This window comes from Physeter macrocephalus, chromosome 19 (assembly GCF_002837175.3).
Source record: "Physeter macrocephalus isolate SW-GA chromosome 19, ASM283717v5, whole genome shotgun sequence".
NCBI lineage: Eukaryota > Metazoa > Chordata > Mammalia > Artiodactyla > Physeteridae > Physeter > Physeter macrocephalus.
Genome location: NC_041232.1, coordinates 32,974,373 through 33,001,725, shown reverse-complemented (window position 1 = coordinate 33,001,725; position 27,353 = coordinate 32,974,373). Strand labels below are relative to the sequence as shown.

The 27,353-nt window shown below is 35.2% G+C and overlaps 1 protein-coding gene across 2 annotated transcripts in view; it reads left to right on the top strand.

Annotated features, from left to right (window-relative positions):
* SMCHD1 (structural maintenance of chromosomes flexible hinge domain containing 1) overlaps positions 1 to 27,353 on the top strand; it is a 125,371-nt gene that overhangs the window by 63,292 nt on the left and 34,726 nt on the right. For both annotated transcript variants that reach the window (XM_007126742.4, XM_055080780.1), the window contains 14 exons: positions 146 to 280; positions 2,238 to 2,465; positions 5,091 to 5,239; positions 6,165 to 6,253; positions 6,864 to 6,982; positions 10,258 to 10,425; positions 13,617 to 13,742; positions 15,886 to 15,965; positions 16,200 to 16,357; positions 18,698 to 18,813; positions 19,863 to 19,927; positions 24,823 to 24,910; positions 25,533 to 25,664; positions 26,565 to 26,714. In XM_007126742.4, the coding sequence (XP_007126804.1) occupies positions 146 to 280; positions 2,238 to 2,465; positions 5,091 to 5,239; positions 6,165 to 6,253; positions 6,864 to 6,982; positions 10,258 to 10,425; positions 13,617 to 13,742; positions 15,886 to 15,965; positions 16,200 to 16,357; positions 18,698 to 18,813; positions 19,863 to 19,927; positions 24,823 to 24,910; positions 25,533 to 25,664; positions 26,565 to 26,714 (1,803 nt within the window). The remainder of the gene's footprint in view (positions 1 to 145; positions 281 to 2,237; positions 2,466 to 5,090; positions 5,240 to 6,164; positions 6,254 to 6,863; positions 6,983 to 10,257; positions 10,426 to 13,616; positions 13,743 to 15,885; positions 15,966 to 16,199; positions 16,358 to 18,697; positions 18,814 to 19,862; positions 19,928 to 24,822; positions 24,911 to 25,532; positions 25,665 to 26,564; positions 26,715 to 27,353) is intronic.

Sequence of the window (27,353 nt, the reverse complement as noted above, 5' to 3'; positions counted from 1 at the left end):
AATATTAGTGAATTATATTTATAGTCTTCTAATTTATAGCCGGAAATAGTAGCTGTACTAAATTGTTTGAAAATTTAAATAACAGTTATTGAATAATAAGTTACATTTGATTGGGGTCTTAAATTATTTTGTATGCTTCCAATAGTTTTCAGGTGCTCCAAACCTTCCAGTCTACGTTGTGGATTGCAGTAGTTCTGGAACCAGTATTTTGTCAGGACCAGCAATTCAAGTTCAGAATATCAAAAAAGACCAGATGCTTAAAGCAAAAATTGAAATACCTGTAAGTTGTTACTGTTATTCATTGGTATTATATTGTCTTTATACAAATATTCTTTAACAGCTTTATAATATTTTATGTAAAGTTGTTTGACTTTTTAAAATGAGATATTTTTGATTCTTTTAGCCAGAGGAAAGAAAAGGCAAAAATGAAAAGGCATAGTAAATAACATTTTGTATCAAATATTAGTAATTTTCTTGATCAAACCTTTTATAATATCTATAGCTATTCTTGATTACATGTTCCTAAAATTATTTCCTATATTAAAATGTGACAATTATCAGTTTTATTTTATTCTCTTGTTTCTTACAGTTTATACTTGTTTGTTAGAAAGTTTGGTAAATGTCCCTATGGAACCACCACTGAAGGATATATGAACATTTAATATGTGTGTATAATTAACAAAATAAATACATGGTTTTTCATTAGTATTTTCCTATAAAGAGATTGCTGTGTTAATGTGCCAGTAGGATACTGGTTATTGGATATACATCATGGCTGAAGGTGAAGCCAGCCTAGAGAAGGGCAGGCAGTTGATATAAGCATTTGGTTTCCTACGATTGCTAAATGGGATAGCAAATACTTATACAAGTAAAATACCTAAATGTGATTTCTTCATAATTGATATGGTTAGTAGATGATAAATTACCTGAACAGTTGATTAACCAATGTTTTTCCTACTAAGTATATATCAGCTAACATATCTTGAGCCTCAGAAGGGTAGAAGCTTTTATTTTTTTACATTAGAATGAAATGATTTGACTTTATTCTAACTCTTCTCTTTTGAAGCTGGTTATATTTGATAATCTTCAAATATTTGTTATGCATTTCCTTTTTTCAATAATGTGGGCAACATTTTTGAGCATACCATCTTGCAAAAGATCAGGAGATACAGGAAAAAGACTTGGAGTTAGGGAGAAATCTGGGCTTGAGAGCAAGAGAGCATTTACATATAATTATGTAAATACTGCAGAGCAGCAACAGGCAGAACACCAAGAGTCCTTGTCAGTTAAGACAAAGACCAAGGTATATCTTGTAACCTGCAGTCAGAACATATTATCGAAAAGCAGTGACTCTTAAGTTTGAGCCAGGCAAACAGATGTGCTTATAATAGGGGATGGATTATTTGCCTGATACTCTGTGAGGTAGGAATTTTGAATATGTCATTGTTCATGTGAATGGGCTTCAGTAAAATGACTGCAACTGGATGAGGAAGGAGACATGAGTGAAGTAGGATTGTAGAGGTATTTTAAGCTTAGACTTATATGAATTTTTTGTATCCTGTGGAATGCACTATACCTAGATTCTGAAATAATTATGTAATGTTTTAATTTTGTGTGCCTAAAATCAATTTATGTAGCACACCAGCTCATCTTTGCTGATCTTTGGAACACTGATGTGCCCATAACAAATTATAAATATGCCAGCTCAACCTTTAGGGGCATCTAGAGTCCTCATCTAGCTACAAGCAACTCTGTCCACTCACCCAAATGTAAAATGAATTGAAAAGGCTCTAGAAGCTCATTAAATAACATATTTTATGGCAATATTTATCTTTAATTTATGGAAAGTTCTTAATTTATTACACCTTTATTTTTATTAATAAATGCTGGTCACCAAATCTGTGTCATATTAAAATTTCACAGGTTTGCAACACTTTTTAGTAAATTTACAAATAAAGGGGAAGGAAGTTCTTTTAAGTCCAAATATGCTAGTTTTTGGTTTTAAGAATGTGGCCACTGTCATTATTTATAACTTGATGGTATAAAATATGGAATTATTAATACTATAGTATCCTCTTAATGAGAAAATCTATGAATGTTAACAGTATATAAGATGATCTCCCGTAATATTGGAAATAAATTCTTAAGCAATATGGAAGATTCACCATTAAAGCCAAAAACTGTGTTTTCAGTACAGATGTCATTCAGTATATATTTGTGTTTTCCTCTCTTCCTAGAGTTGTAAAGATGTGGCACCTGTGGAGAAGACTATTAAGTTGCTTCCCAGTAGCCATGTTGCAAGATTACAGATATTCAGTGTAGAAGGACAAAAGGCAATCCAGATCAAACATCAGGATGAGGTTAATTGGATAGCAGGAGATATTATGCATAACCTTATTTTTCAAATGTATGATGAAGGAGAAAGAGAAATCCATATAACATCAGCTTTAGCAGAGAAAATTAAAGTAAGTATCTCAAACAGATTGTTTATTTGCAAGAATTCTGTTCATTTTTTTGCTTGGAAGACTGCACAAGTTTTATAGGCTATCCTCTAAGAAGAAACTTACCACAGAAAAATAATACTGTTATATAAAATCCCGGGCTAAATAAGATATTTTTTCATGCACTAGATTGAAATGTTGATGTGTGACAAATTCATGCTTAGAAAAATGATTTTGACACCTAAACAAAATTCCAGTCCTGATGAACTGTATTTCTATACTCACAATCAAGATCACCACTTGACCAAAGAAGTGTTTGTCTGTTTTTTAAATTTTATTTATTTATGGCTGCGTTGGGTCTTCGCTGCTGCACACGGGCTTTCTCTGGTTGCGGTGAGCGGGGGCTACTCTTTGTTGCGGTGCACGGGCTTCTCATTGTGGTGGCTTGTCTTCGTTGCGGAGCATGGGCTTCAGTAGTCGTGGCTTGCAGGCTCTAGGGCGCAGGCTCAGTAGTTGTGGCGCACGGGCTTAGTTGCTCTGTGTCACGTGGGATCTTCCTGGACCAGAGATCAAACCTGTGTCCCCTGCATTGGCAGGTAGATTCTTAACTACTGTGCCACAGCAGGGAAGTCCCCAACCAAAGCATTGTTTTTGTAGCTATTCTGAAGGCACTAAATAAAAAGTCTGTTAAAGGAAAATGGTAAAACAGTATTATTGTTAACTGCAGACTCCTGATTTGGCCATTTGAAATTGGTATAGCAATCTCTAAAAGTGTGATCCTTAGACAGTGCTTTTGTCAGTTCTCAGTAGCTTCAGATGGTCCTCATAGACCTGTCATCTAAATGTATCATTTGTATCTTGATAGGGTAAATCTATATGTTGAAACTTTAACAGCTCACTTAACAGAGAACCAAATCAAAATGGTTAGATTTTTTAAAAAATCTTATTTGGAATAACCCTTGCTCCAGCCAGTTTATTTTCCTCTCCATAATGAGAGAAGGGAGGATTTCGAGATAAATAATCCTTATCCTGCTTGGAAGGGAGGCAAGCCATTTTTATCTCTGTCAGCAGATTTGATGGCAAGTAGTTTAAAAGTGGTACCAGCAACCTAGCTTCTGAACTGCTTCCCTGCTTTCTCATAATGTTTCCACGGTTTACTTTCATGTTAAGGGTAAGGAGAAACATTGACTTCAGAGCCTTTTTCTGTATATAACCTCCTTTTTGCCATTCTCTAAGCTCATGGCCAGCTTTTGACACATTTTGCCTCAATTCTAGTAGTTATATATTTCTTGGGTTCCAAAGATTTTAAATGCACCTTTATTGATAATAAAGGATATTAAATACTTTTACTAAATGTATATGCTTAAAGTGGTTTTGTAGTCTTTAGAGAATTCTCCAGTATTGAGGAAAGTCAACCCAAACTGACCTAGGAATTCACTGAAGAGAGAGCACAACTAGGGTGAGAGAAGAAAGCCTTTTTGTGTAACTCATGCTTGCTGCTTCCATTATTTTTAAAAAAAGGAAAAAAAGGTATGATAAAGAATAAAAAGACGGTTTAAAAAGATAAAAAGGTAACTAAGAGGACTTCCCTGGTGGCGCAGTGGTTAAGAATCCGCCTGCCAATGCAGGGGACATGGGTTCGAGCCTTGGTCCTGGAAGATCCCACATGCCGCGGAGCAGCTAAACCTGTGCGCCACAACTGCTGAGCCTGCGCGCTAGAGCCTGCGAGTGACAGCTACTGAAGCCCGCGCGCCTAGTGCCCGTGCTCCACAACAGGAGAAGCCACCGCAACGAGAAGCCTGTGCACCACAACGAAGAGTGTAGCCCCTGCTCGCCGCAGCTAGAAAAAGCCTGCACGCAGCAGTGAAGACCCAACGCAGCCAAAAATAAACAAATAAATTTATTTTTTTTAAAAAAAGGTAACTAAGAATAGCATAAACTAGGATTAAAATATTAGAATATCAGTGATTTAAGAATCACAGCTATAGAAAGCTAAAAGCATAAAGTTGAGATAAATATTCTTAAATAGAAAGGATTGGAAGTTTAAAAGGTTAGCATAGGGTAATCAACTTAAAAAATGGATCAGGTAACAAAATATGGAATTTAAGAGATGTAAAGTTAAAGTTAGAGCTGAAAACATTCCAGAGTGGATTAAGATCAAGATGTGGCCAGGATGGTAATTACATTAGTGGATTTAACTTGTTTTCTCACCTTGCTGAATCAGGTCCACTTAGATCTCATTTAAAGCCTGTATTAATAAGATTCTTTTCAAAAAAAAGATTGTTACTTCTCAGAATTGATCACATGATTTGATTGACATGGTTTTTTTAAAACTATAATGACCACAGTGATAATCTTGTGGCAAAAGCTAAAGAAATGCCTTAGGAATATTTATTTTATTGCATTGAAAGATATGGCAACATTATCAGGAAAGACAATGAGGAAGATACTTTTACTTGTTTTTTAAAATCTTTTTATCTTATAGTAATATATGAACAACCATCATTTCTGGTCATAAGGGGCTTTTCTTTTTCCTTAGAGGTGGGGAGGATGGGTTATAATTTTAAGAGTCTTTGGTAAGATAAGTGGCAGTTGGAAGGCATTAGATTAAACTTTATATTATTCTTAAATATATAATTTTTCTTCTAGGTTAATTGGACTCCTGAGATTAACAAAGAGCACTTACTACAGGGTCTGCTTCCTGATGTACAAGTACCAACATCTGTAAAAGATATGCGCTATTGCCAGGTTTCATTCCAAGATGATCATGTGTCTTTGGAAAGTGCATTTACAGTAAGGTTTGTGGGCATATTATATTTTGAGGTATTTCAAAATTCAGCATATGGCGACAAAAGTGCTTTTCTCCAAAGCACCCATGCCAAAGTTGTTTTTTAATATAGAAATTTTCACAATTTTTTGGTAATAGGTTGTCTTTGGAATAAAGCTTCACTGAAGATAGTGATTAATTCTTAATACTGTTACAAGCTTCTGCTTAATTGACCCTCTAGTATCTGTCAGAACTAGAACTTTTGATAAAGGAAAGCCCTCCTAGGACAAGCAACAGTGAAAACTCCTGCAGAATGACAGACATGAAAAGTCCAAAAGATACAGTGTGATCAGTCAGTGTGTTGTTCAGAAGGAAGAATGCTTTCATTGGTTAGTGATGATTTTTAAAGCTGAGTCCACCTGATAGAAAAGGGGAAGATTTAAGTAACTATACTGAAAACCTGTCCTTCACCCTGGCCTGTCAGTTCCTCGGCTGCCTCTTTTTTAATAACCTTTTTCACTTTAATTCCTCTACACATTTCCATACTATTCCAACACTTAGAATAGCTCCGTGTTTGAGATAAAATTGTAAGATGTACAGCTCTTCAGCCAGAGACAGATCTCTTGATGAGTTATTCTTACAGACCCATCTGTTTTCTTTCTCAGTGTTCTCATGGCATAAGTTCCTTTTAATCCAGCATAGATAACTGTGATCCAACACATGTGTATTTTTTTTTTTTTTTTTGTCAGTATTCTCTACTCTCTTTGCAAGCTATCTCTTCTCTGTCCTTTTGGGTTAATAGTTATGTTATATAAATGGAGGTATTTAGAGGGGTGTTGCTTTATTTAAGTTTTAGAAAATGAGTGTTGTATTTGTTACTCTTTAGCATATTTAAACTAATTTTTTTCTACAATTAATGGTGCAAGTAAGGCCTTTAACTTGTTAATCAATTGCAGACCACTTCCTGATGAACCTAAACATCTAAAATGTGAATTAAAAGGAGGAAAAACAGTACAGATGGGCCAAGAGCTTCAAGGAGAAATAGGTTAGGATGGCCTGCTTTTATTATATTTCTATAATATGTCCTATTCTTTCTATAATATGTCCTTAATGTTCATGTTTTGGCATACATAATCTGAAAGGAAAACTTGGGATTTATATACGGTTTATGGTCTAAATTCCATTGTTGGAAAGTTTGAAGCATTTTCCCTGTCTTTGCCTATGCTGACCTAACTGAAATCAGTTTGGCCAAAATAGTTTATTGAAAAGAATGTTGACTTTTGTTAGAAATGATAATAGTTAATATTAAGAGTGAAAAGTAAATATATTAGTGGGTTCATATGTATCCTGTATTTTTTTAATATCTAGAATATTATATAATACTAAATTATTTCCTTCATATGTTCATGGTAAAAATCTTGATTAACAACAGCATCATGTTAAATATGTAAATATAAATGTACTTATGTATATTCTTATTATTTGTATAGTGATTATAAAAGAAGTGATTATAATTACTTTTTACCAAAAAAATGCACAAGAACAAAGTTAGAATGAGTTTCTAAGTATAATTTTAATTAAGTGTATAAGTGTGTTTATGGATATTTGTATATTTTATTGATACTTTAAAATTAAACTTCCTCCCCCTTTTATAGTTATAATAGTTACAGATCAGTATGGAAATCAGATTCAAGCATTTTCACCAAGTTCTCTATCTGCCTTGGGAATTGCTGGGATTGGACTTGATAACTCACATTTGAAAACTACTTTTCAGGTATGGCTGTTTTCCATAACAGTTGGCTTATTCCATTCAGTTTATATATAACAAAAATTTTAGGAAAAACAAAAATAAGAGAGACTTGATTTCAGTGTTTACAATGAAAAATTATAAAAGGCATTAAAATAAGTTTTATAATGAAAAATTTTGAACATATGCAAAAATAGAATAAACCGTATAAGTAATTCCCATGATTCCATCAGTCAGCTTCAACATTCATCACTTCCCCCTTATCTATCACTTTGAAGCAAATTCCATACATCATATCATTTCATCCTTAAATATTTTGATATGTATATAAAGATAGTTTTTCATGTAGCTATTTGAGTAAAATTTCTTGGTGCTCAGTCCCTGCATTAAATAGAATGCCTGGGAGAAAACTAGTGGTGAAAGTTTGCAACTGTGCAGTTAATTGAGATTAGCTTGAAAAATAAGAACCCTGGTGGAATTATTTCAGTTTAAAACAAGCAAGGAAACACAATGTATTCTTCTTGGAGAGATTAAAGACAGTTTTCGAGAAAAGATGTTGGAGTTGAGCCTTCAAGGAACCTATCAGGCTCAAGTAGGTCAAAAGAAGGAATTCTAAGGCCCAAGTAAAGTTGAATCCAATTAGGGCATTTAATGGTTTTTAAAACTTCTGGGGGCTTCCCTGGTGGCGCAGTGGTTGAGAGTCCACCTGCCGATGCAGGAGACACGGGTTTGTGCCCCGGTCCGGGAGGATCCCACATGCCGCAGAGCGGCTGGGCCCGTGAGCCATGGCCGCTGAGCCTGAGCGTCCGGAGCCTGTGCTCCGCAACGGGAGAGGCCACAGCAGTGAGAGGCCCGCGTACCGCAAAAAAAATAAAAAAATAAAAAAAACCAAAAAACAAAAAAAAAACTTCTTCCTTTTGGAGTCTCCATTATTCCTTTTACCTAACAGAATGATCATAATAGCCTCCTTGTTGCCCCTCCCACCTAGAATTTCTGTTTCCACTAATCTGCTGGGCTATTATTTTCTAGTTTTCAGAACACCACTTTCACTATATCTTAGCACTGCTGAGGAACTTTTAATGGTGTTTTGTTTACTGTAAAAGATAAGGTTTGGGGCTTCCCTGGTGGCGCAGTGGTTGAGAGTCCGCCTGCCGATGCAGGGGACACGGGTTCATGCCCTGGTCCGGGAAGAATCCCACATGCCACGGAGTGGCTGGGCCCGTGCGCCATGGCCGCTGAGCCTGTGCGTCCGGAGCCTGTGCTCTGCGACGGAAGAGGCCACAACAGTGAGAGGCCCACGTACCGCAGGTTTGATCTTTGACTTTCAGGTTCTTCTCTTGTCTAGCTTCACGCTCTGTGTAGATGAAGTCAGATAATAACTGCTGCTATACATGAACTATCTCTCCTTCCTGTTGCCTTATGCACAGACTCCCATCCTCTTTCACTAATTATTCCTAAATTGTAACCTATCTTCCTACATCTTGTTTTCCCGTCTTTTAGATTCCCATCAGCATATAGACATGCTATAATCTGTTAGATTCCCATCAGCATATAGACATGCTATAATAAAAAAACCCTCACAGCTTCCTTGTACGGCCCTCTTTCTCTCCTCCTTTTTACAGTACAGCTCCTTGGAAGAGTTGTATATACTCTCTGTTTTCACATTCTTCACCATCATTCCCAGGCAAGCCACTGTCGCTGTTTTTCTGCCCTGTGACACCTGACCAAATCTAGTGTCAGTTTTCAGTTCCTATCTTATGCCACCTGTCAGCATTTTATACTATAAAGTTAGGCTCCATCTCCTTAGGGTGGCCTAAAGTACTCCATAGTATTCCACTGCAGCACACCTGTCTCCTCCCATGGCTCATTCTCCAGTCAAATTGACTTTGTTTCTACTGTCACTTTACTACTGATGTATAGTATCTTGACTCACTTTCAAACAAACAACAGGAGTCTACCCCTAGTCTCTACAGAAAAAAGGGAGCCTCTGGTTTTTTTTTAAACCAAAGTTGTTTTAAAAAACACTATTTTTAAAGTTTTTTTAAAAATAAAAAAACTGGTTTTAATATGCCATTGTTTCTTAAAATCATTTCCACATCTTCATAAAATGTACTGCTCTTCTGAAGTACATTCCCTTGATAATATCAACATTAGACCTTAGACAGTGCCTTTCAGAATTTTGTGTTTAATTCTATTTATACTCATCTACAATTTGTTAATGCACATGCAAATTTTATTTTTAAGATATGAGGTAAAACCAGAATAACTTTCAAGATTACTTAAGACATCACCTCTTCAAAAGGGCATTAGGTGTTTCACTATTAAATGTGGGATTCTATAGACTTCACGTATTTTGAACTTTTCAATATGTTGTACTAATGAATGCTTAATTTGTTTTCCAAATAATGAAAAAACTCCCCCGCACTCAGTGGGCTTTTGGGGGAGATTAATTTTTATTGTTTTGCAATGTCTTTTTACAGAAAATGTTCTACAAACAGTTGTTTCTGATCATAAAACATGGCATTTTAACTCTGATTTTTAAAATCTGCTGGAATATATTTGTACTTAATGGAAATTTAAGATGATGAAATCATTAAGGGTCACTATTAAAATGCGAATACTACATTGCTCATGCCAGTATGGAATCAGTTTATCTACTTCAGTGACTTGGCAAAGATTATAAGCTAGTGTCATTGATTCCCATTAACAGATGTTAGGCATTCTAAGTACCAGCGATGGGGTTGTGACAAGTCAAAGACCCTACCTTCTCGGAGATTACCTTGTAATGGGAGAGCATATAACAAGTAGGAAATGAGTAACAGGAAGAAAATTAAAGTGGGCTGTGGGACTAGGGCACCATCATATAGGGTAGTTACAGAAAACCCCTCTGGTTAAGGTATTCTGTGAGCAAAAACCTGAAGAAAAGCCATGTAGGTAAAAAAAATGTTGCAATCACAGGGAAGGAGCGAGTGCAAAGGGTGTTGGGCAAGCACGTGCATGGCTATTTGGGGAACAGAAAGGAGACAATGCAAGTGTAAATAAGAAGGAAATTAGGAAAATACCAGGAAAAAGGACATGGCTTGAACCTTTTAGATTTCTCCCTCACAAAAAAGAATTTCAGTTTCTCCTCTCAAGGAGATGAAATTCAAGGAACTCCAGTATTGGCATATGTGTAAGTTACTTGCTGTTGTTATACCAGAAACACATCTGTATGCACATGGGTGGTGACAACACTTTCTTTCATTTTTCTGAAAACTAAACATTATCTCCCTGTTTCTTTTCAATGTGCTTTTCCTCATTAGGAAAATACACAAAGTATAAGTGTGAGAGGCATCAAATTTATTCCAGGTCCCCCTGGAAATAAGGATCTTTGTTTTACTTGGCGTGAGTTTTCTGACTTTATTCGAGTGCAGCTAATTTCTGGGCCACCAGCTAAACTTCTCCTTGTAGACTGGCCAGAGTTAAAGGAGGTAAGTACCTTCCTGCCTTGATTGACAGAATTTAATATCACATGACTTATTGCTTCAAAATGTCAGTAGATCAGAATAGTTACATTTTGTTGTTGAAGTAATAATAGCAATAGTAACAATAACAAAAGGACAAAGTAATATGAATTTTAATACTTCATTATTTAATTCATCACTGTGCCCTCATTTGTTTAAAAAAGTGTAATACTTCAAATTCTAAGTACTTTATTATAATAGAAATTTTAAAATATGCATAAAAGTAAAAAAAGTATAATGAACCCCCAGTTTCAACAGTTACTGATGGGCCCAATTTTATTTCATTGTTCTCTCTCACTGACTTATTAAAAAAATGTTTTTGCTGGATTTTTTTTTTTTTTTTTTTTTTTTTGGTGGTACGCGGGCCTCTCCCGTTGCGGAACACAGGCTCCGGACGCACAGGCTCAGTGGCCATGGCTCACGGGCCCAGCCGCTCCGTGGCATGTGGCATCTTCCCGGACCGGGGCACGAACCCATGTCCCCTGCATTGGCAGGCAGACTCTCAACCACTGCGCCACCAGGGAAGCCCCTTTGCTGGAATTTTTAAAAGCATACCAGATATCAAGTCATTCATTATATCCATAAAAAACTTCAGTTTACCTTCCTGTGCAAATAGTTAAATCTTTTTTTTTTAACGTCTTTATTGGAGTATAATTGCTTTACAATGGTGTGTTAGTTTCTGCTTTATAACAAAGTGAATCAGCTATACGTGTATACATATATCCCCCATCCCCTCCCTCTTGCATCTCCCTCCTACCCTCCCTATCCCACCCCTCAGGTGGTCACAAAGCACTGAGCTCATCTCCCTGTGCTATGTGGCTGCTTCCCACTAGCTATCTATTTTACATTTGGTAGTGTATATATGTCCGTGCTACTCTCTCACTTCATCCCAGCTTACTCTTCCCCCTTCCGGTGTCCTTAGGTCCACTCTCTATGTCTGCTTCTTTATTCCTGTCCTGCCCCTAGCTTCTTCAGTACCTTTTTTTTTTTAGATTCCATATATATGTATTAGCATACAGTATTTGTTTTTCTCTTTGGAACGAATATTGTGATACACGACTCTTTTTGAATTAAATACTAATTACTAATACTTAAATACTAATTTTGCAAATGTCTGTCAAATCTGTTACCTTTCAGTTTTCATTCAATTTTTAGAATTCTGGTTTTAAAATGTTCACATTCTGGTGTTCAGTTATGGTGTGGCAGGGCCTTATCTGTTGGTGTGAAAGCTTATTTTTTTCTAATGGGAAATGATCTCACATGACCGTGGTAGTAAATGAAATTATCCTGTAAAGGAACTGATCATCTAAGAAAAGCTTACATATCTGCGCCCTAGTTTGAGATTGCCCTTTTTTGATTTGTGAGTTTAAAAAAACAGATAAACTAGTGTATGAATGTGCTTTAAAAACAATTTTTTTTGTAATACTGTGTTGACTGAAGGATTTCACTGAAAAACGAGTGCACTTATTTTTATCTGGAAGCACATATATTGCATAAATCAATACATTCTTTGTGCCTGAGGATGTCAATAAAGGATTTGTTGACTGACTGTATCATGGAATAATTGTGTACATTTGAGGTGGAAAAAATCTTTACATGTTCATGTTTTTATATGATTTTGTAGGAGAGGAATATAAAAAATATTGACAGCTTGTTAACTCAAAAACTTATTACAAGATTTATTTGCAGATACCATTGAAATCCAGAAGTTTTAAAAATAAAACCTAAAACGAATTTCTCATTCTGTTAAGAGATACATTATATGTAGGTAAGCTTGAAAATGTAGTCGTTGAATATGTGGTTTTCCTAGAATTTCCTAATTTAATTTTTGACCTACCGTCCCCCTACAGGATCTTTAATAGAAAAGGGGAACTGATTTAACACCTAAGCATGATAAATAGAAAAAATATGTAAATATACACATATATTCTCTCATTTAATCTTCAGTAACCTTATGATGTATTATCATTCTTTATAAATAGGAAACAAATTCTGAAATATTATATTACACAACAATATTAAAAAGTGGCAAAGGGCAAATTTGTATTCATGAACATTCAATTTTGGATATTTGCTTTCCCCACTACTACCCAGAAAAATGTTCAACTAAAAGCTTTTGCTACAAGTCATTTACTGAAAGATATTCTTTAAAAGTAGTTACTATTTGATGGATAGACAATTATGTAATTAGGAATAAAGACCCTGTAGTGTTTACATTTGGAAACATTAGCACTTTTTATATATTCAAGCTTTTTATAAACTTTTGCAGATAAAATACAGTCTATCCATGAAAATCTTTTGGTAGTCAAGCATTTAAACTAAACCAGCTTCAAGGGTATCTTTAAAAAAAAAAAAGAGTTCTAACCCTAACACATTATTAATTTTTCTCCCGCTTTTAGCAGCCTCCTAACGTAATTTGGTAAACAACTTCCTCAAGTAAGGTGAGGGGTGGAGGAAGCGGAGGGAACATTATTAGTAGGAGAGAGATGATAAATCAGCTTTCCTTTTTTGCTAGTTATATCTTTCTTATCTTCTTTTTTTTTTTTTTTTTTTTAAACTTTTAAAATCTGACACACAGGATTGGACTTTCACAGGTTTCTTGCTTGACAATGTGTTTTCCTTTGATATATCCAGTATTAATAGGTAGGCACACAAATTCGCAGAGTTACACAGGCCTTACATGAAGTAACGCAAAAGCAAGAAACATCTTAAGCCAACAAGACAGTCTAGATTATCAGTGACTAGTCCTGTTTAACCAAGAGCTGGAAAGCTGTGCATTATTGCTTCGTGTAGACTGGCAGAGTGCTGACAATTGATGGAGGAGTTAAACTGTAGATGACAGTGCTAAAGATGAGAACCTAAGATAAGCTTCTTTTTCCAAGGAAGTCCTTCTAACGTGTAATTTTTAGAATTCTTGACTGGCTCTAGAAGCCAGTAATGTCAAATGATATTTTCCCGTTTATCAAATTTTCAATCATTTCTATAAGAAGAGGATCATTTGTGACAACATAATTGACTTTCAGAAATTTATTTTAATTGATGAAAGGAGCTATTTGTGAATAAAACAGATACATTAAGTGATTTTTTCACTTAAATAGTAATCATATTGTTTGGCATATATGTTTTAGTGCTTCTTAAAATTATTATATCTGTTTTAGTCCATTCCAGTGATTAACGGAAGAGAATTACAGAATCCTCTCATTGTTCAACTTTGTGATCAATGGGATAATCCAGCACTTGTGCCACAGGTTAAAATAAGCCTTATAAAAGCTAACAATTTAAAGGTAAGTTTTAAACATTCTTAAATATTTTCACTTACTTAAAATTCTGGCTTTCATCCTCAGGATCATGTCTTTAGGTGTCACATTTTTTTTTAATAGTCTTATATAATCTTCATTATTGCTTAGTTTAAGTTAACCTAAAATTTTTAATAGTTATTTTGAGGAAGTATAGTTTATGGCTTGCAAACAGTGTAACAAGGGGCAACATTCTACAGTTATGTCTAAGTGTTTATTACACAATATTAATAATATTTGGATTTCAGATTAAGAATAGATAATGCTGACAAAGGTGAATGATGGCAGATACAATGACCTGCGGTATGGGTTATGAAACAGGTATTATTGGGGAAACTTACAAGCCCTAAGGGTTGAAGGAAAAGAGTCATGCGAGTAGCTGTACTCCACCTACCTTTTGGAGAGCTACCAGGGCCTGGGCATAGCTGTTGGACCTATACTGGCTTGTGTTCTAGGGAATTTGGCAAGCATGAACATGGCCTCGTAATGTTAGGGCACAGACATAGTGCTTGGATATCAGGAAGTCCAAGATTAGGTACCAAGTGTTTACATTAGCATTGGGGTAACCAGGATGTAGGGGGGGACTTTGGATGCCTGGCACAAAGTTTATGCCCTCCTGCAAGGGGGAAGGGAAGAAGCTGCCAGTCCCTTGCAAAGTTATATTTTCACAAGTCTCTCCTGTTGGTTGAAGAGAATTCATTTGTCCCAGCCAGGTTGTTGCCAGGCAACACAGAAGAGAGTTCTTGGAGTTATATTAAGCCAGGCTTGAGTATCCCTCCATAAATTTTATAATTTTAGTGGATGCAAAAAGTTGATATTATGTAAATACACAGTTCACTTGAAATTAATCCATTAGTTCATTAAGAATCACAGTGGGGATTTTGTAGGACTCAACAAGTTTATCTTAAAAGCTATACAGGAGGGAATTCCCTGGCGGTCCAGTGGTTGGGACTGCGTGCTTCCACTGCAGGGGGCACGGGTTCGATCCCTTGTCGGGGAACTAAGATCTTGCATGCCATGTGCGCGGCCAAAAGACAATAAACGAAAATAAGTAAATAAATAAAAGCTATATAGGAGATTAAAGTGCCAAGAATGACTTGTGATCCACATGAACTTATTTTCAAAGAAAAGTGAAAAGGGTCAGAGGTCTTAGCCTGTCAAAAAAGGCTACAATATTGCTGCTATGTAGCCTGAAATAGAAGACTTACTTCTCTGGTTTAGCAGCAAAGATTTAGGACCCAGGTGGGAGAAAGACTTTGAGAAAGATAGGTTGAGATAAGATGGATTAGAGGGTAAATGAGACAGGTGCAAATATAGGGTTTTATTCTAGCATTTCAATTACTCTTTCTCACTTTTGTCTCACCAGCTATTGCCTTTTTTTTTTTGTCTGCATGTACCATAATTACCTAATCTTCAGGTTCCGTTAAACAGAAATTAGGTATTAGGATTTAGGAGAGAGTCTGATTTTCCTGCTTCTGCAGTCTTCACATTTACTTTTGTTCTTAATATTTGCTTCCAAGAGAGTTAAATAGTGATTATTTTCTACTGGTAATAAGAGTATGATCCTAATTTTTTGGAGAAGCATCTGCCAAAGACTGTAAGCCTCTTCTAACCACTGATTAGGAAATGTGGCCACTGATTCTTAATCACTTAAAAGTAAAAGCTTGGTTATCAATGCAAAAGTAGTATTGCAACAAAGATTTAAGGAGCACATCTGAGTAAATATTAAGAGAAAGATGAAGTAACTAACGATGGACATGGTATTATGCCTTGACTTGAAATTATGTATGTGTATTTATGTTTATTTTTCCTGCGCCGACTCTCACAACCCCCCAATTTTGGAATATACCTTCAGTGTTTGTGTGACCACACGTCACTTGATATATCAGTGTTATTGAAACTGAACATTGAATTCTGCAACTTAATAATTGAAATACACAGAATTCTAGTTTAATTGATCAGTGTGATTATTATCCTTTGGATTATGTGATTACGTATTATATCATTTCAGCTAGTTCAAATTAGACAATTTTAGATTTTAGACTGTGCAAATGTAGCTTTTTAAATGGTAATAGAGGAAAAGAATTTGATTCCTCGAATTTTCTAATTAACCGTTTTGTTTTGTTTTTAGCTCACTCCTTCAAACCAACAGCATAAAACCGATGAAAGGGGCAGGGCTAATTTGGGAGTGTTCAGTGTTTATGCCCCTAGGTAAGAACTGAAAGTTTGATAGTTATTGGTATTATAGAGATTGATTTTTGTTATTACTTGATTAAGTTAAGAGTAATAACTAGCCTTCTATTTAGTGATAGTCAGGAGTTGGAATGGAACAGGAGTAGAGAGGTTTCCTAAATGAGTTAAACTTTGTATAAATTGTCTCAGAATTTTTAGTTATAACTAATGAAGTTTGAACCCCCTTCCCCCCTTCCCCTTTTTTCTTTTTAGAGGAGAACATATTATGCAGGTTAAAGCCATTTATAACAAGAATACCATAGAAGGACCCATAATTAAGTTAATGATTCTTCCAGACCCTGAAAAACCCATTCGTCTCAATGTTAAATATGACAAAGATGCTTCCTTTTTAGCAGGGGGTATTTTCACTGGTGAGTAATTCACAGTTTTAAAATAAATTTGTAGTATTAATTTGCCTCTTACATTAGTGGAATAAATTATTTATCCTCGGTGTTCAGCATGATAAAAAAGCAAGCATTTTGTGGCCTTTCAAATGGTAAAGAAAGTACATTTGACTTAGCTATGTCTTCCCTCTCCCCTATATCCTACATTCCTTTAATGGTCAAGAATGAACTAAAAGTTCATATATAAACTGATAGCTTAAGATAATCAGTTTGTGTTTGTTCATTCACTGAATTGTGAGATTCTGCAAAAGAAGTATGAACTGCTAAATGGCAAAACTGTGGGGGGTATGTTCTACTAAATATGTTGCACTGTTAAACCAGACAGAACCAGGACTGTTCAACTTAATTTGGATGGAAATGCATCACATCATAATTTATGATTAAAGATATTTCAGGGCTTCCCTGGTGGCTCAGTGGTTGAGAGTATGCCTGCCGATGCAGGGGACACGGGTTCGCGCCCCGGTCCGGGAGTATCCCACGTGCCGCAGAGCGGCTGGTGCCGTGAGCCATGGCCGCTGAGCCTGCGCATCCGGAGCCTGTGCTCTGCGGCGGGAGAGGCCACAGCAGTGAGAGGCCCATGTACCGCAAAAAAAAAAAAAAAAGATATTTCAGAGCAAGAAACATTTACTGAACACCTGCTATGTCCATCCACTATGCTAGACTCCTAATTCCAGTAATGAACATGACAGTTTTCAATGAGTTCAGTCTAATGTAGGAGACAATCAAGTAAGCAAATGAGTTCAGTGTAATATGGCAGGAGCCAAGTCAATAGGAAATTGTATTTGCTTTGTATAGGTAATTTTCTTGAATACTTCGGTTTTCTTGAGAGGATGAATTCCTCTTCATAGTCACAAGCAGTGAAAGAAGCAGACCAGAAATATTTAGATTGAAACATTAACAATTTTAAATAATTATAGCCTTTGAAATCTGTTAGGGGAGATGAGACCTATTTCCTGTGATTAAAAACTGTAATAGGTGACAAGTGAATATTACAGGTGATAAATATAAGGGAATATTACAAGTAATAATAGTTTAGCTACTGTATGCTATTGAAAATCGAAAAAGAAAGTAAACATTGTATTCTCAGACTACATAAAGCTTATAGATTTGTAACCATTTGGCCTATTCTAGATTGCTGAGTATCTGTAGTCTAACCTTTTTTTTAAATTTATTTTTTATTGAAGTGTAGTTGAATTACAATGTTCTGATAATTACTGCTGTACAGCAGAGTGACTCAGTTATACATATAAATACATTCTTTTTCATGTTCTTTTCCATGATGGTTTATCACAGGATGTATTTTCTTAACGTCTTTATTGGAGTATAATGGCTTTACAGTGTTGTGTTTCTGCTGTATAACAAAGTGAATCAGCTATATGTATACATATATCCCCATATCCCCTCCCTCTTGTGCCTCCCTCCCACCTTCCCTATCCCACCCCTCTAGGTGGTCACAAAGCACTGAGCTGATCTCCCTGTGCTATGCAGCTGCTTCCCACTAGCTATCTATTTTACATTTGGTAGTGTATATATGTCAGTGCTACTCTCTCACTTTATCCCAGCTTACCCTTCCCCCTCCCCGTGTCCTCAAGTCCATTTTCTGTGTCTGCGTCTTTATGCCTGTCCTGCCCCTAGGTTCATCAGAACCTTTTTTTTTTTTTTAAGATTCCATATATATGTGTTAGCATACGGTATTTGTTTTTCTCCTTCTGACTTACTTCACTCTGTATGACAGACTCCAGGTCTATCCACCTCATTACAAATAACTCAGTTTCATTTCTTTTTATGGCTGAGTAATATTCCATTGTATATATGTGCCACATCTTCTTTATCCATTCATCTGTTGATGGACACTTGGGTTGCTTCCATGTCCTGGCTATTGTAAATACTGCTGTAGTGAACATTGTGGTACATGTCTCTTTTTGAATTATGGTTTTCTCAGGGTATATGCCCAATAGTATCACAGGATATTGAATATAGTTCCTTGTGCTACAAATAACACAGTCTAACCTTTTTGGTCTTGCTTGGCAGACTGCGAAAATAAGACAAAGGATTTTTAATAGCAAATATGTATTTATTAGATTTCTGTGGGAGATTTAGCACAGGAGAGTTACCTGTTATGATTGAATAAGTTCTGTAGACAAATTGTTGGGGAAGACTAATTAAAGAATAGTTTTATTTCTTCATCAGAATTTTATTATTAACACTTAAACAAGATGTATGCTTTAAGACATACAGTTATTTAGCCAAATCCACTAACTGAACTAGAAAGAAAATAATTTTATTTTTTAATGTTCATCATTACAGATTTTATGATTACTGTTATTTCTGAAGATGACAGTATCATTAAAAATATTAATCCAGCACGTATTTCCATGAAAATGTGGAAACTGTCAAACAGTGGGAACCGACCACCAGCAAATGTGAGTCATAGAAAGCATTTGAGAAATTAAAAGTAGCTCTTACATTTAACATAAAATTAAATGTAATTTAATATAAAAATGCAGTGTGTATATCCTGGAGAACTAGAAAATAACCCATTCCATCACTTAGGATTTTTAAAAGATGCATCAGAGTATGTTTCAGAATTAAGTCTAAAGAACAGTAGCACAAGGCAAAAACTAAATATCGCTAAGAGATAATACAGAAAGTTAGAGAAGGAGATGTGATTGATAGACTACAGAGTAAATTAAAGAAGGGGGTAGAGTGGAGAGAACAGTTTGAGAGTCCGAAGCCGCACAGTCCAATAGAAATATAATACCAGCCACACGTGATACTCAAATTCTGAATTCTGCTAGTAGCCACATTAAAAAATAAAAAGAAGTAAAATTAATTTTATAGTTTTAAATGTTTTAAACTAATATACAAAAAATTACCATTTCACCATGAACTCAATCTTTTAAAATTTAATAATGATATTTTACATTCTTGTATCTTTCCAAGTCTTTGAAATTTGGTATGTATTTTATGCTTACAACACCTCAATTTGGACCAGTCACATTTCAAGTGCTCAGTAGTCACATGTAGTTACTGGCTACCGTACCAGACAGTGCCAATCTAAAATCTCAAATTGGAAACTAAACCAAGCTACATCAGGGGTCCTGACTTAATGACATCTTTCAGGATTTATGGTGCAGTTTAGTCATCTGTTTAGGAAACTAGCTTCCTTAATTTATACCATCAGTCCCATCAAGCTGCTATTACCTTAAAATTATGTCACCACCTTTAAGATCTGTTTTGTGCCCTTTAATAATTAATGGTATATCTTTCCATTGTGACTAATCTCACTTTTGTGTCATACATGCATGGTAAATATATATACATGTAGGGGTGTGTTTGTGTGTATTTATCAATCCAGATGTGATCTGGGTTCACACTTGGTGAAAGGAAAAATAAATTTTCATCGTAAATATACTGTGTTTAATGTTTGTGATTTCTCCCTCTCCCCCTTCTTTCCTACTTTTCCTTCTAGGCAGAAACATTTAGTTGTAATAAAATAAAGGATAATGACAAGGAAGATGGCTGCTTCTACTTCAGGTATTTCTCAAATTGTTTCATATTTTAATGCATATTTTGTTATGAAGTTAATCAGCCTTGGCAACATTTGCCTGCTCAGCTAGGGAGAAATAATTTATGATTGAATAGAAAATGTTATTTTCTTAATTTTCTGGTCAGGAAGTTTTTTGAGAAAATATTTTGTTTGCAAACTTTGTGAAACGGTTTGGGGAAAGATTGTTGTGATAGATATATTTGTTTTCAAAACTATCAAAAACATCAGAAGAATTCTGTTGTCAGAGCACTTTATATTTTATTATATAGGACATTTCTGTAATTCTAAACTTAAGATCTTATGAAGTAAAAAAGCTGAACTAGGTTTTTATTGTTTAACTATGTGACTTTGAGTGTTGCTTCTTTAGTCTGGACCTGTACTTTGAAATCTGAAAATGGTTTTGGAGAGATGGTGTCTAAGGTTTCTTTTATTTATTAGAAATGTTTCTTTCCTTTTAGACTAATAATTGCTTTGTTTTATTTCTTTAAGTGTATGGTTTATTAAGCCATATAGAAAGCAAAAGGTACAAGTATAGATATAAATCATTGTTACAATAATACCAGCATTTACAATTACCTGTGTATTTATCTTTGTTGAGGTATTTATTTTTCCATGTGGCTTCAAGTTACTGTCTATTGTTCTTTCATTTTACCTTGTAGGACTCCCATGAACATTTCTTCCGGGCCAGGTGTAGTGGTAATGAACTCCCTTAGCTTTTGTTTATCTGAGAATGTCGCTGCCCTGTGTGGCATGCAGGATCTTATTAGTTCCCTGACCAGGGATTGAACCCGTGCCCCCTGCAGTGGAGGTGCAGAATCCTAACCACTGGACTGCAGGGAATTCCTATCTGAGAATGTCTTAATTTCTCCCTCACTTTTGAGGAACAGTTGCTGGATGTAGGATTCTTGGTTGACAGTTTCTTTTAGCACTTTGAAAACATTGGCCCACTGCCTTCTGGCTTCCAAACTTACTGATGAGAAATCTCATCATCTTATTGAGGATCCCTTGTATGTAATGATTTGCTCTTCTCTTGCTGCTCTTAATATTCTCTTTTTCTTTGTCCTTTGAAAGTTTGTAATAATGTGTCTTGGTGTGGGTCTCTGAGTTTATCTTACTTGGAATTCCTTGAGCATCTTGGATACTTATATTCATGTCTTTCATCAAACTAGGGAAGTTTTCCTCCATTCTTCAAACATGATCTCTGCCCCCTTTTCCCTCTTTTCTCCTTGAACTCCCACAATGTGTATGTTGGTCCACTTGATGGCATCTCAGGTCCCTTAGGCTCTGTTCACTTTCCTTCAATCATTTTTCTTTCTGTTCCTCAGACTCTGTCATTTCCACTGTCTTATCTTCAAGTTTGCTAATTCTTCTACCTACTCAAATCTGCCTTTGAATACCTGTAGTGAAATTTTCACTTCAGTTACTGTACTTTTCAGCTGCAGAATTTGTTTTTGGTTTCCTTTTAAGTTTTCTCTCTCTTTATTGATAAAGCCTGTGTGCAGCAACAAAGACCCAATGCAGCCAAAAAATAATAATAATGGTAATAATTTTTAATTGAAAAGTTTAGGTATTACATATTTCAAAAATGCTTGCCTTTTTTTAAAAATTAGTTAATTTATTTTTTTGGGTCTTCGTTGCCATGTGCAGGCTTTCTCTAGTTGGCGGCTTGCGGGAGCTACTCTTTGTCACGGGGCACGGTCTTCTCATTGCAGTGGCTTCTCTTGTTGTGGAGTACGGGCTCTAGGTGCGTGGGCTTCAGTAGTTGTGGCACATGGGCTCAGTAGTTGTGGCTCACGGGCTCTAGAGCCACAGGCTCAGTAGTTGTGGCACACAGGCTTAGTTGCTTTGTGGCACGTGGGATCTTCCCGGACCAGGGATCGAACCTGTGTCGCCTGCATTGGCAGGCGGATTCTTAACCACTACATCACAAGGGAAGTCCAATGCTTGCTTTTTTTTTTTTTTAATATAGAGATTATTTTATTTTGAAAATACATCACAATTTACTTAACTATTCACATATTTTGGGCTAATTAGATGATTTCCATTTTATAAATAACATTGAAATCGACATCTATATAAACAACCCTTTTTAGTTCCTTAAGCTAGATCATTTCCTTAATTTCTCTTTCAGATTTTTCATCACTAGTGTATAGGAATGCATTAATTTTGTATCCTGCTACTTTACCAAATTCATTGATTAGCTCTAGTAGTTCTCTGGTAGCATCTTTAGGATTCTCTATGTATAGTGTCATGTCATCTGCAAATAGTGACAGTTTTACTTCTTCTTTTCCGATATGGATTCCTTTTATTTCTTTTTCTTCTCTGATTGCTGTGGCTAAAACTTCCAAAACTATGTTGAATAATAGTGGTGAGAGTGGGCAACCTTGTTCCTGATCTTATTGGAAATGGTTTCAGTTTTTCACCATTGAGAACGATCAAATGCTTGCTTTTTGAGTCTATATCTTACTGTTTTTTATTGATCCAACTATTCTTTGTTCCTTTCTTTTTTAAAAAAAATTTATTGTTTTTATTTTCATTTTCTATTCCTCATTAACTTGGTAGTTATGCAATTTTTTACTATTTTCTAAGTGATTCTGTTTATTTTTAAAATTAATTAATTTAGGGATTACAGCATGCATAGTTGACATATCAGTGTCTAAATGGCAATTTACATTTTGTACCCTCTTTTTGGTCAGTGCATGAATCTTAGAACACTTAAGTTCCATTTTCTCTCTCCCAGCTTAACATGCCTTTGTTGTTGTGTATACTAAATCTCTCATGGCATTATTATTTTATATAGTCAGTGTTCATTTAGACTTAAACTAATTCATTTATCCTTTCTGTTAATCTTCAACTGAGGGCTTCCATCTGGGATCATTTTTCATCTGAGGAAGTTCCTTTAATATTTTCGAGTGTACAGCTGCTGGTGACAAATTATCTAATTTTTACCTAAAAATATATTCCATCTTCATGCTTGAAAAATATTTTTCTGGACATGATTTTCTAGGTTGGCCGTTTCTTTCTTGCAGTACTTTCAAGCCGTCTTTCACTGTCCCATCATTTCTGTTGAGAAGTTAACGATCAGTCTTAACTGTTGTTACTTTGAAAAGTCATCATTTACCCTCCTTTTTGATTGCTTTGAATTTTGTTTTCAGCAGTTTTACTGTGATGTGCCTATGTTTGGATTTTTTTGAAATTTATCCTGTTTGGTATTCATAGGCTTTGATTTTGTGGTCTTTGTTCAGTTTTTTAAAATTGTCAGCCATTATTTCATCAAATACTGTTTCTGCCTCATTCTTTCCCTCTTCTCCTTACACTCTTATTTACATGCACTTACTCCTTATAGTATTCTCTCTTACCCTCTTTTCTCTATTTGCCATATTTTTGTCTGTCTTCATTCTAGATACATTCTTCTCAGCTACCTTCAATTAACTAATCTCTCTCTCTTCAGTGGTATCTAATTGCTATTAAATTCATCTCTGAATTATCAATTTCTGTTTGGTATTTTTAGTTTTTTTTTAAAGGTCCAGTTCTCTGTTGGAATTTTCAGTCTTGTCTTTTATTACCTTGAGCAGTAATCAGTTTATTGAAATCTGTGTGGAGTTCATTTTGGTCTGTTTTGATTGTCTCTTGTTTCTGTTTGCTTTCATTCTGATTCTCTTGCCTCTTCATGTACCTATTTATTTAGGTTTTTTTTTACCATACTTTTTATTTATGCATATTTATAGAAATAATTTGAAGTCTAAGATGTTCTCTTTCTCCAGATGGAGTTTACATTTGCTTCTGTCCGTTGTCTGGGATAGACACTGGCAGTCTGTTATCATTTTGGTCCATTTTCAGAGATTGAGATAATTCTAAGCTCAGTTGCTTTTCCCTTGGGAGCCTGTCTGATTTAGGTCCACCTCTACTCCTAGGGTATTCTCCCAGGAGTCAAGCAACCTTAAATATGAAACTCACTTCCCAGGGTCTCCATGCTATCTTGTATCCTGCTGAGTCATTTTTTTCACTTTTGCTTATTATCTCTCAAACATTTTCAAGCAGATGTCTTTTTTAATATGGTTACCTTCATCAGGAAGTGTTGGTCTGCCATTTGGGAACAGAAGTCTTGTTTCATTCTTACTGGAACTCTATTAGGATTTATCCTCAGAGAAAACACAACCTAGAGAAAGGTTACATAATTTTCTCCAAGGTTGTGTATATGCTATAGTGCAGAATTTCAATTCAGATGTGTGTTCACAGCCTTTGTTTACTACATTATGCCAATATTTGGGGAATATGAATGACGTGGCAGAGCCACCTTAGAGGTCATGAACCACATTGCACATATCAGGCAAGGTATACCGTAGACTGTCATTTATATATTCATTGTGTTTGTGACCAAAATAGTAAGTCTGCCTCTTATTAGGTACTGAGTTCTTTATTGATAATTAAGTCACAATATATTCTATATATATATAGTTATATAGTTATATATTTAGAATATATAAATGGAAAACAAAGCAACATAAAAAAGATCAGCTGGATAATCTATAAATTCACAATGTAAAACTGACTAGGAAATTTGTGTAGAAATGAAGCAAAATTCACTTGATATATAATTCAGCATTTTTTGTGTTTACTTTGTCAACTTTGTATTCCTATTCTTTCATCTTTTTTGCCACACCCAGAGTTTGTGTTCTAGATGTTTTGTGATGGAATGTCCAGGTAAGAGGGATCTGGAATTAAGCCTGATATTGCAGGAAATATTTGGTGAATGTAGTAATAGTAACTCTCCTCTTACTCATTTACTTTTTGTGGAAGGAAAAGAAATGTTAATGTTTTGAATTTCTTCCCCTTTTATTTAAAAGGTTTCAGTGATCTTGTCTCTTTCTTTTTAACTTAGGGATAAAGCAATTCCTAACAAAGTGGGGACATATTGTATCCAGTTTGGTTTTATGATGGATAAAGCAAATATCCTTAACAGTGAGCAGGTTTGTTTATTCTTTTTATGTATGGCAGTTAGCTTTAGTTAGCTTCACATTTTCTGGCTTGGTTGAGGAGTGTGTTGTTTTGTTTACAAGTGGGTTAATTATTGGTTGAAAGGTATAAATAATGCCATCTTCAGGAATTTTAGCATAGTACGTACTTAAATTATGTTGATTAAATTTGACCTGATGCAGAAGTTACTTTTCCATCCCTCTTTATATCGAGGACTCAGTTAGTAAACATTTTAATCTATATCATGGTAAGGTTGCTCCTATCAATTGTACATGAAAATGTTTCAGTTAATAACATTTCAGGTACTGGGATTCTAGATAATGAAGTTTAAGGTAGTTTAACATACATTATCTTCATTTTTGTTACTGCACTAAATTTTTTAAAATTACATATATTTTTGTTTCTAAATTTGTTTTTAGATGGTTAACATTCAAAAATTAATCTGATATGCCTTTTATCCTCAATTTTTACAAGTTGATTAGTTTTAAGAATTTAATGGAAACACGTGTTAGAAGGTAATATTTCATTTCATTTAGTATATGCTCTCTAGTTCTTCTCTTCATCTTTAATACTAAACCATTAATGTATTGTTAATCAGAATGCTTCTTTTGTTAGATTATAGTGGATGTTCTACCTAATCAACCTGTGAAGTTAGTTCCTGAAATTCAGCCAGCTACACCAGCTGTTTCAAATGTTCGCTCAGTTGCCAGTAGGACCTTGGTCAAAGATTTATATCTTCGTATCACGGTAATGTTTATTTACTTCCAAATTATAAAGGGTAACAAGAAAAATTATTCCTAGTTTTAGGGTGCAAGATAGTTATTATAGAATCATATCTGGATTATTCAGTTTAAATTTATAGGAAGACTTTGTGCAGATGAATGAAATACTTATCAATATCTTTATACTTGAATACAAATAGAGAATGTTTAACATTATACATAAAATCCAGATATACTAAGTAGAAATTACTCAAAAATGCAGAAATCTGCCTACCTTTCCTAATATATCTTTAATCCACTGTTTTATGTATTCATTATGAATGTGTGAAGTAAGTTGATTCTTCAATGTCCATTTCACTGAGGGGCAGGAAGTAGTTAAAGTATTTATTTTGAAGAGATCTGCTCTCATGGCTGATCATAATGAGCTCCTCAAAGCTTCCAGTTACCCAGAGGGTAAGCAGCAATAGTGCTGCTAAGAATATTAACAAAAACATGTAAGACACACTAGAGGCACTTCATTTTTATGAAAAGTTTGGCTGATAGAGTACTTAACTCCTTCAGTGTATTTTCTTGTTTTAGACACATGAGTCGTTCTTAAACTGGTCTTCCTTAGATCATATATAGATGCTGAAGGTATAGTACATAACTAATTTTTAAATGGGAGTCCTTTTAATAGAGTTGGGAGCCATTGTGTTAGATGGAAGCCATTATATTAGATGGTTCTTTTATGGTTTCTGGGATTATTTCCTGCCTGTGGAGCACTTACTCTGAGAACTGAATTTTGTGTTTGGAGTAAGAAGGATCAGGATGATTTAATATTTGGGGCTTTATAAATAGGTCATATTTCTGATTTGTCCATGCCCTTCTCTGGGTTTAATCTTTTTCTACTTCTTCTAATTAGTTACTTTTTGTTTTTTGCTTTAAGGATGACTACAACAATCATACTGGAATTGATTTGGTTGGCACTGTAATGGCTACCATCAAAGGTTCTAATGAGGAAGATGACACCCCACTCTTTATTGGGAAAGTTAGAATACTTGAATTTCCCTTTGTGAAAGGTTCAGCTGAAATCACGGTAATATTTTTGTCTTCCGGTAGACAAGGTTTCTATATTTAATATTTTAAACCACAATATTACAATACCTCTTCTTTTGTATGTACAGCTATGAAGATGTTCTAATTATAGCATTAAATTGGAAAGTCAGCTAAAATATTTTGAGATTTTGCTCTAAGCTATTACACAGTGAACCCATGATCATTGTTACTATTAGAAAGACCTTCTTTTCCCCTTTGGATGACTGTTTTCTGTAACTGGAGTGATTTTTAACTTCAGTGGCAATTTGATATTCATGTTTCATTGAAAAGCTACCATTCTGTGGATAGAAATAGAATCAAACATAGCCCAGTTAAAATATACATATATCTGGGAAAGTTTAGTAAAACCAGCTTACGTTTGTTATTCATTTTTTTTCTAAAATGGAAATAGCTTTACTTATATAAAAAATACACAGTGCAAGAACATCAAAAATAATCACTAGGGCTTCCCTGGTGGCGCGGTGGTTGAGAATATGCCTGCCGATGCAAGGGACACGGGTTCGTGCCCCGGTCCGGGAAGATCCCACATGCCGCGGAGCGGCTGGGCCCGTGAGCCATGGCCGCTGAGCCTGCGCATCCGGAGCCTGTGCTCCGCAACAGGAGAGGCCACAGCAGTGAG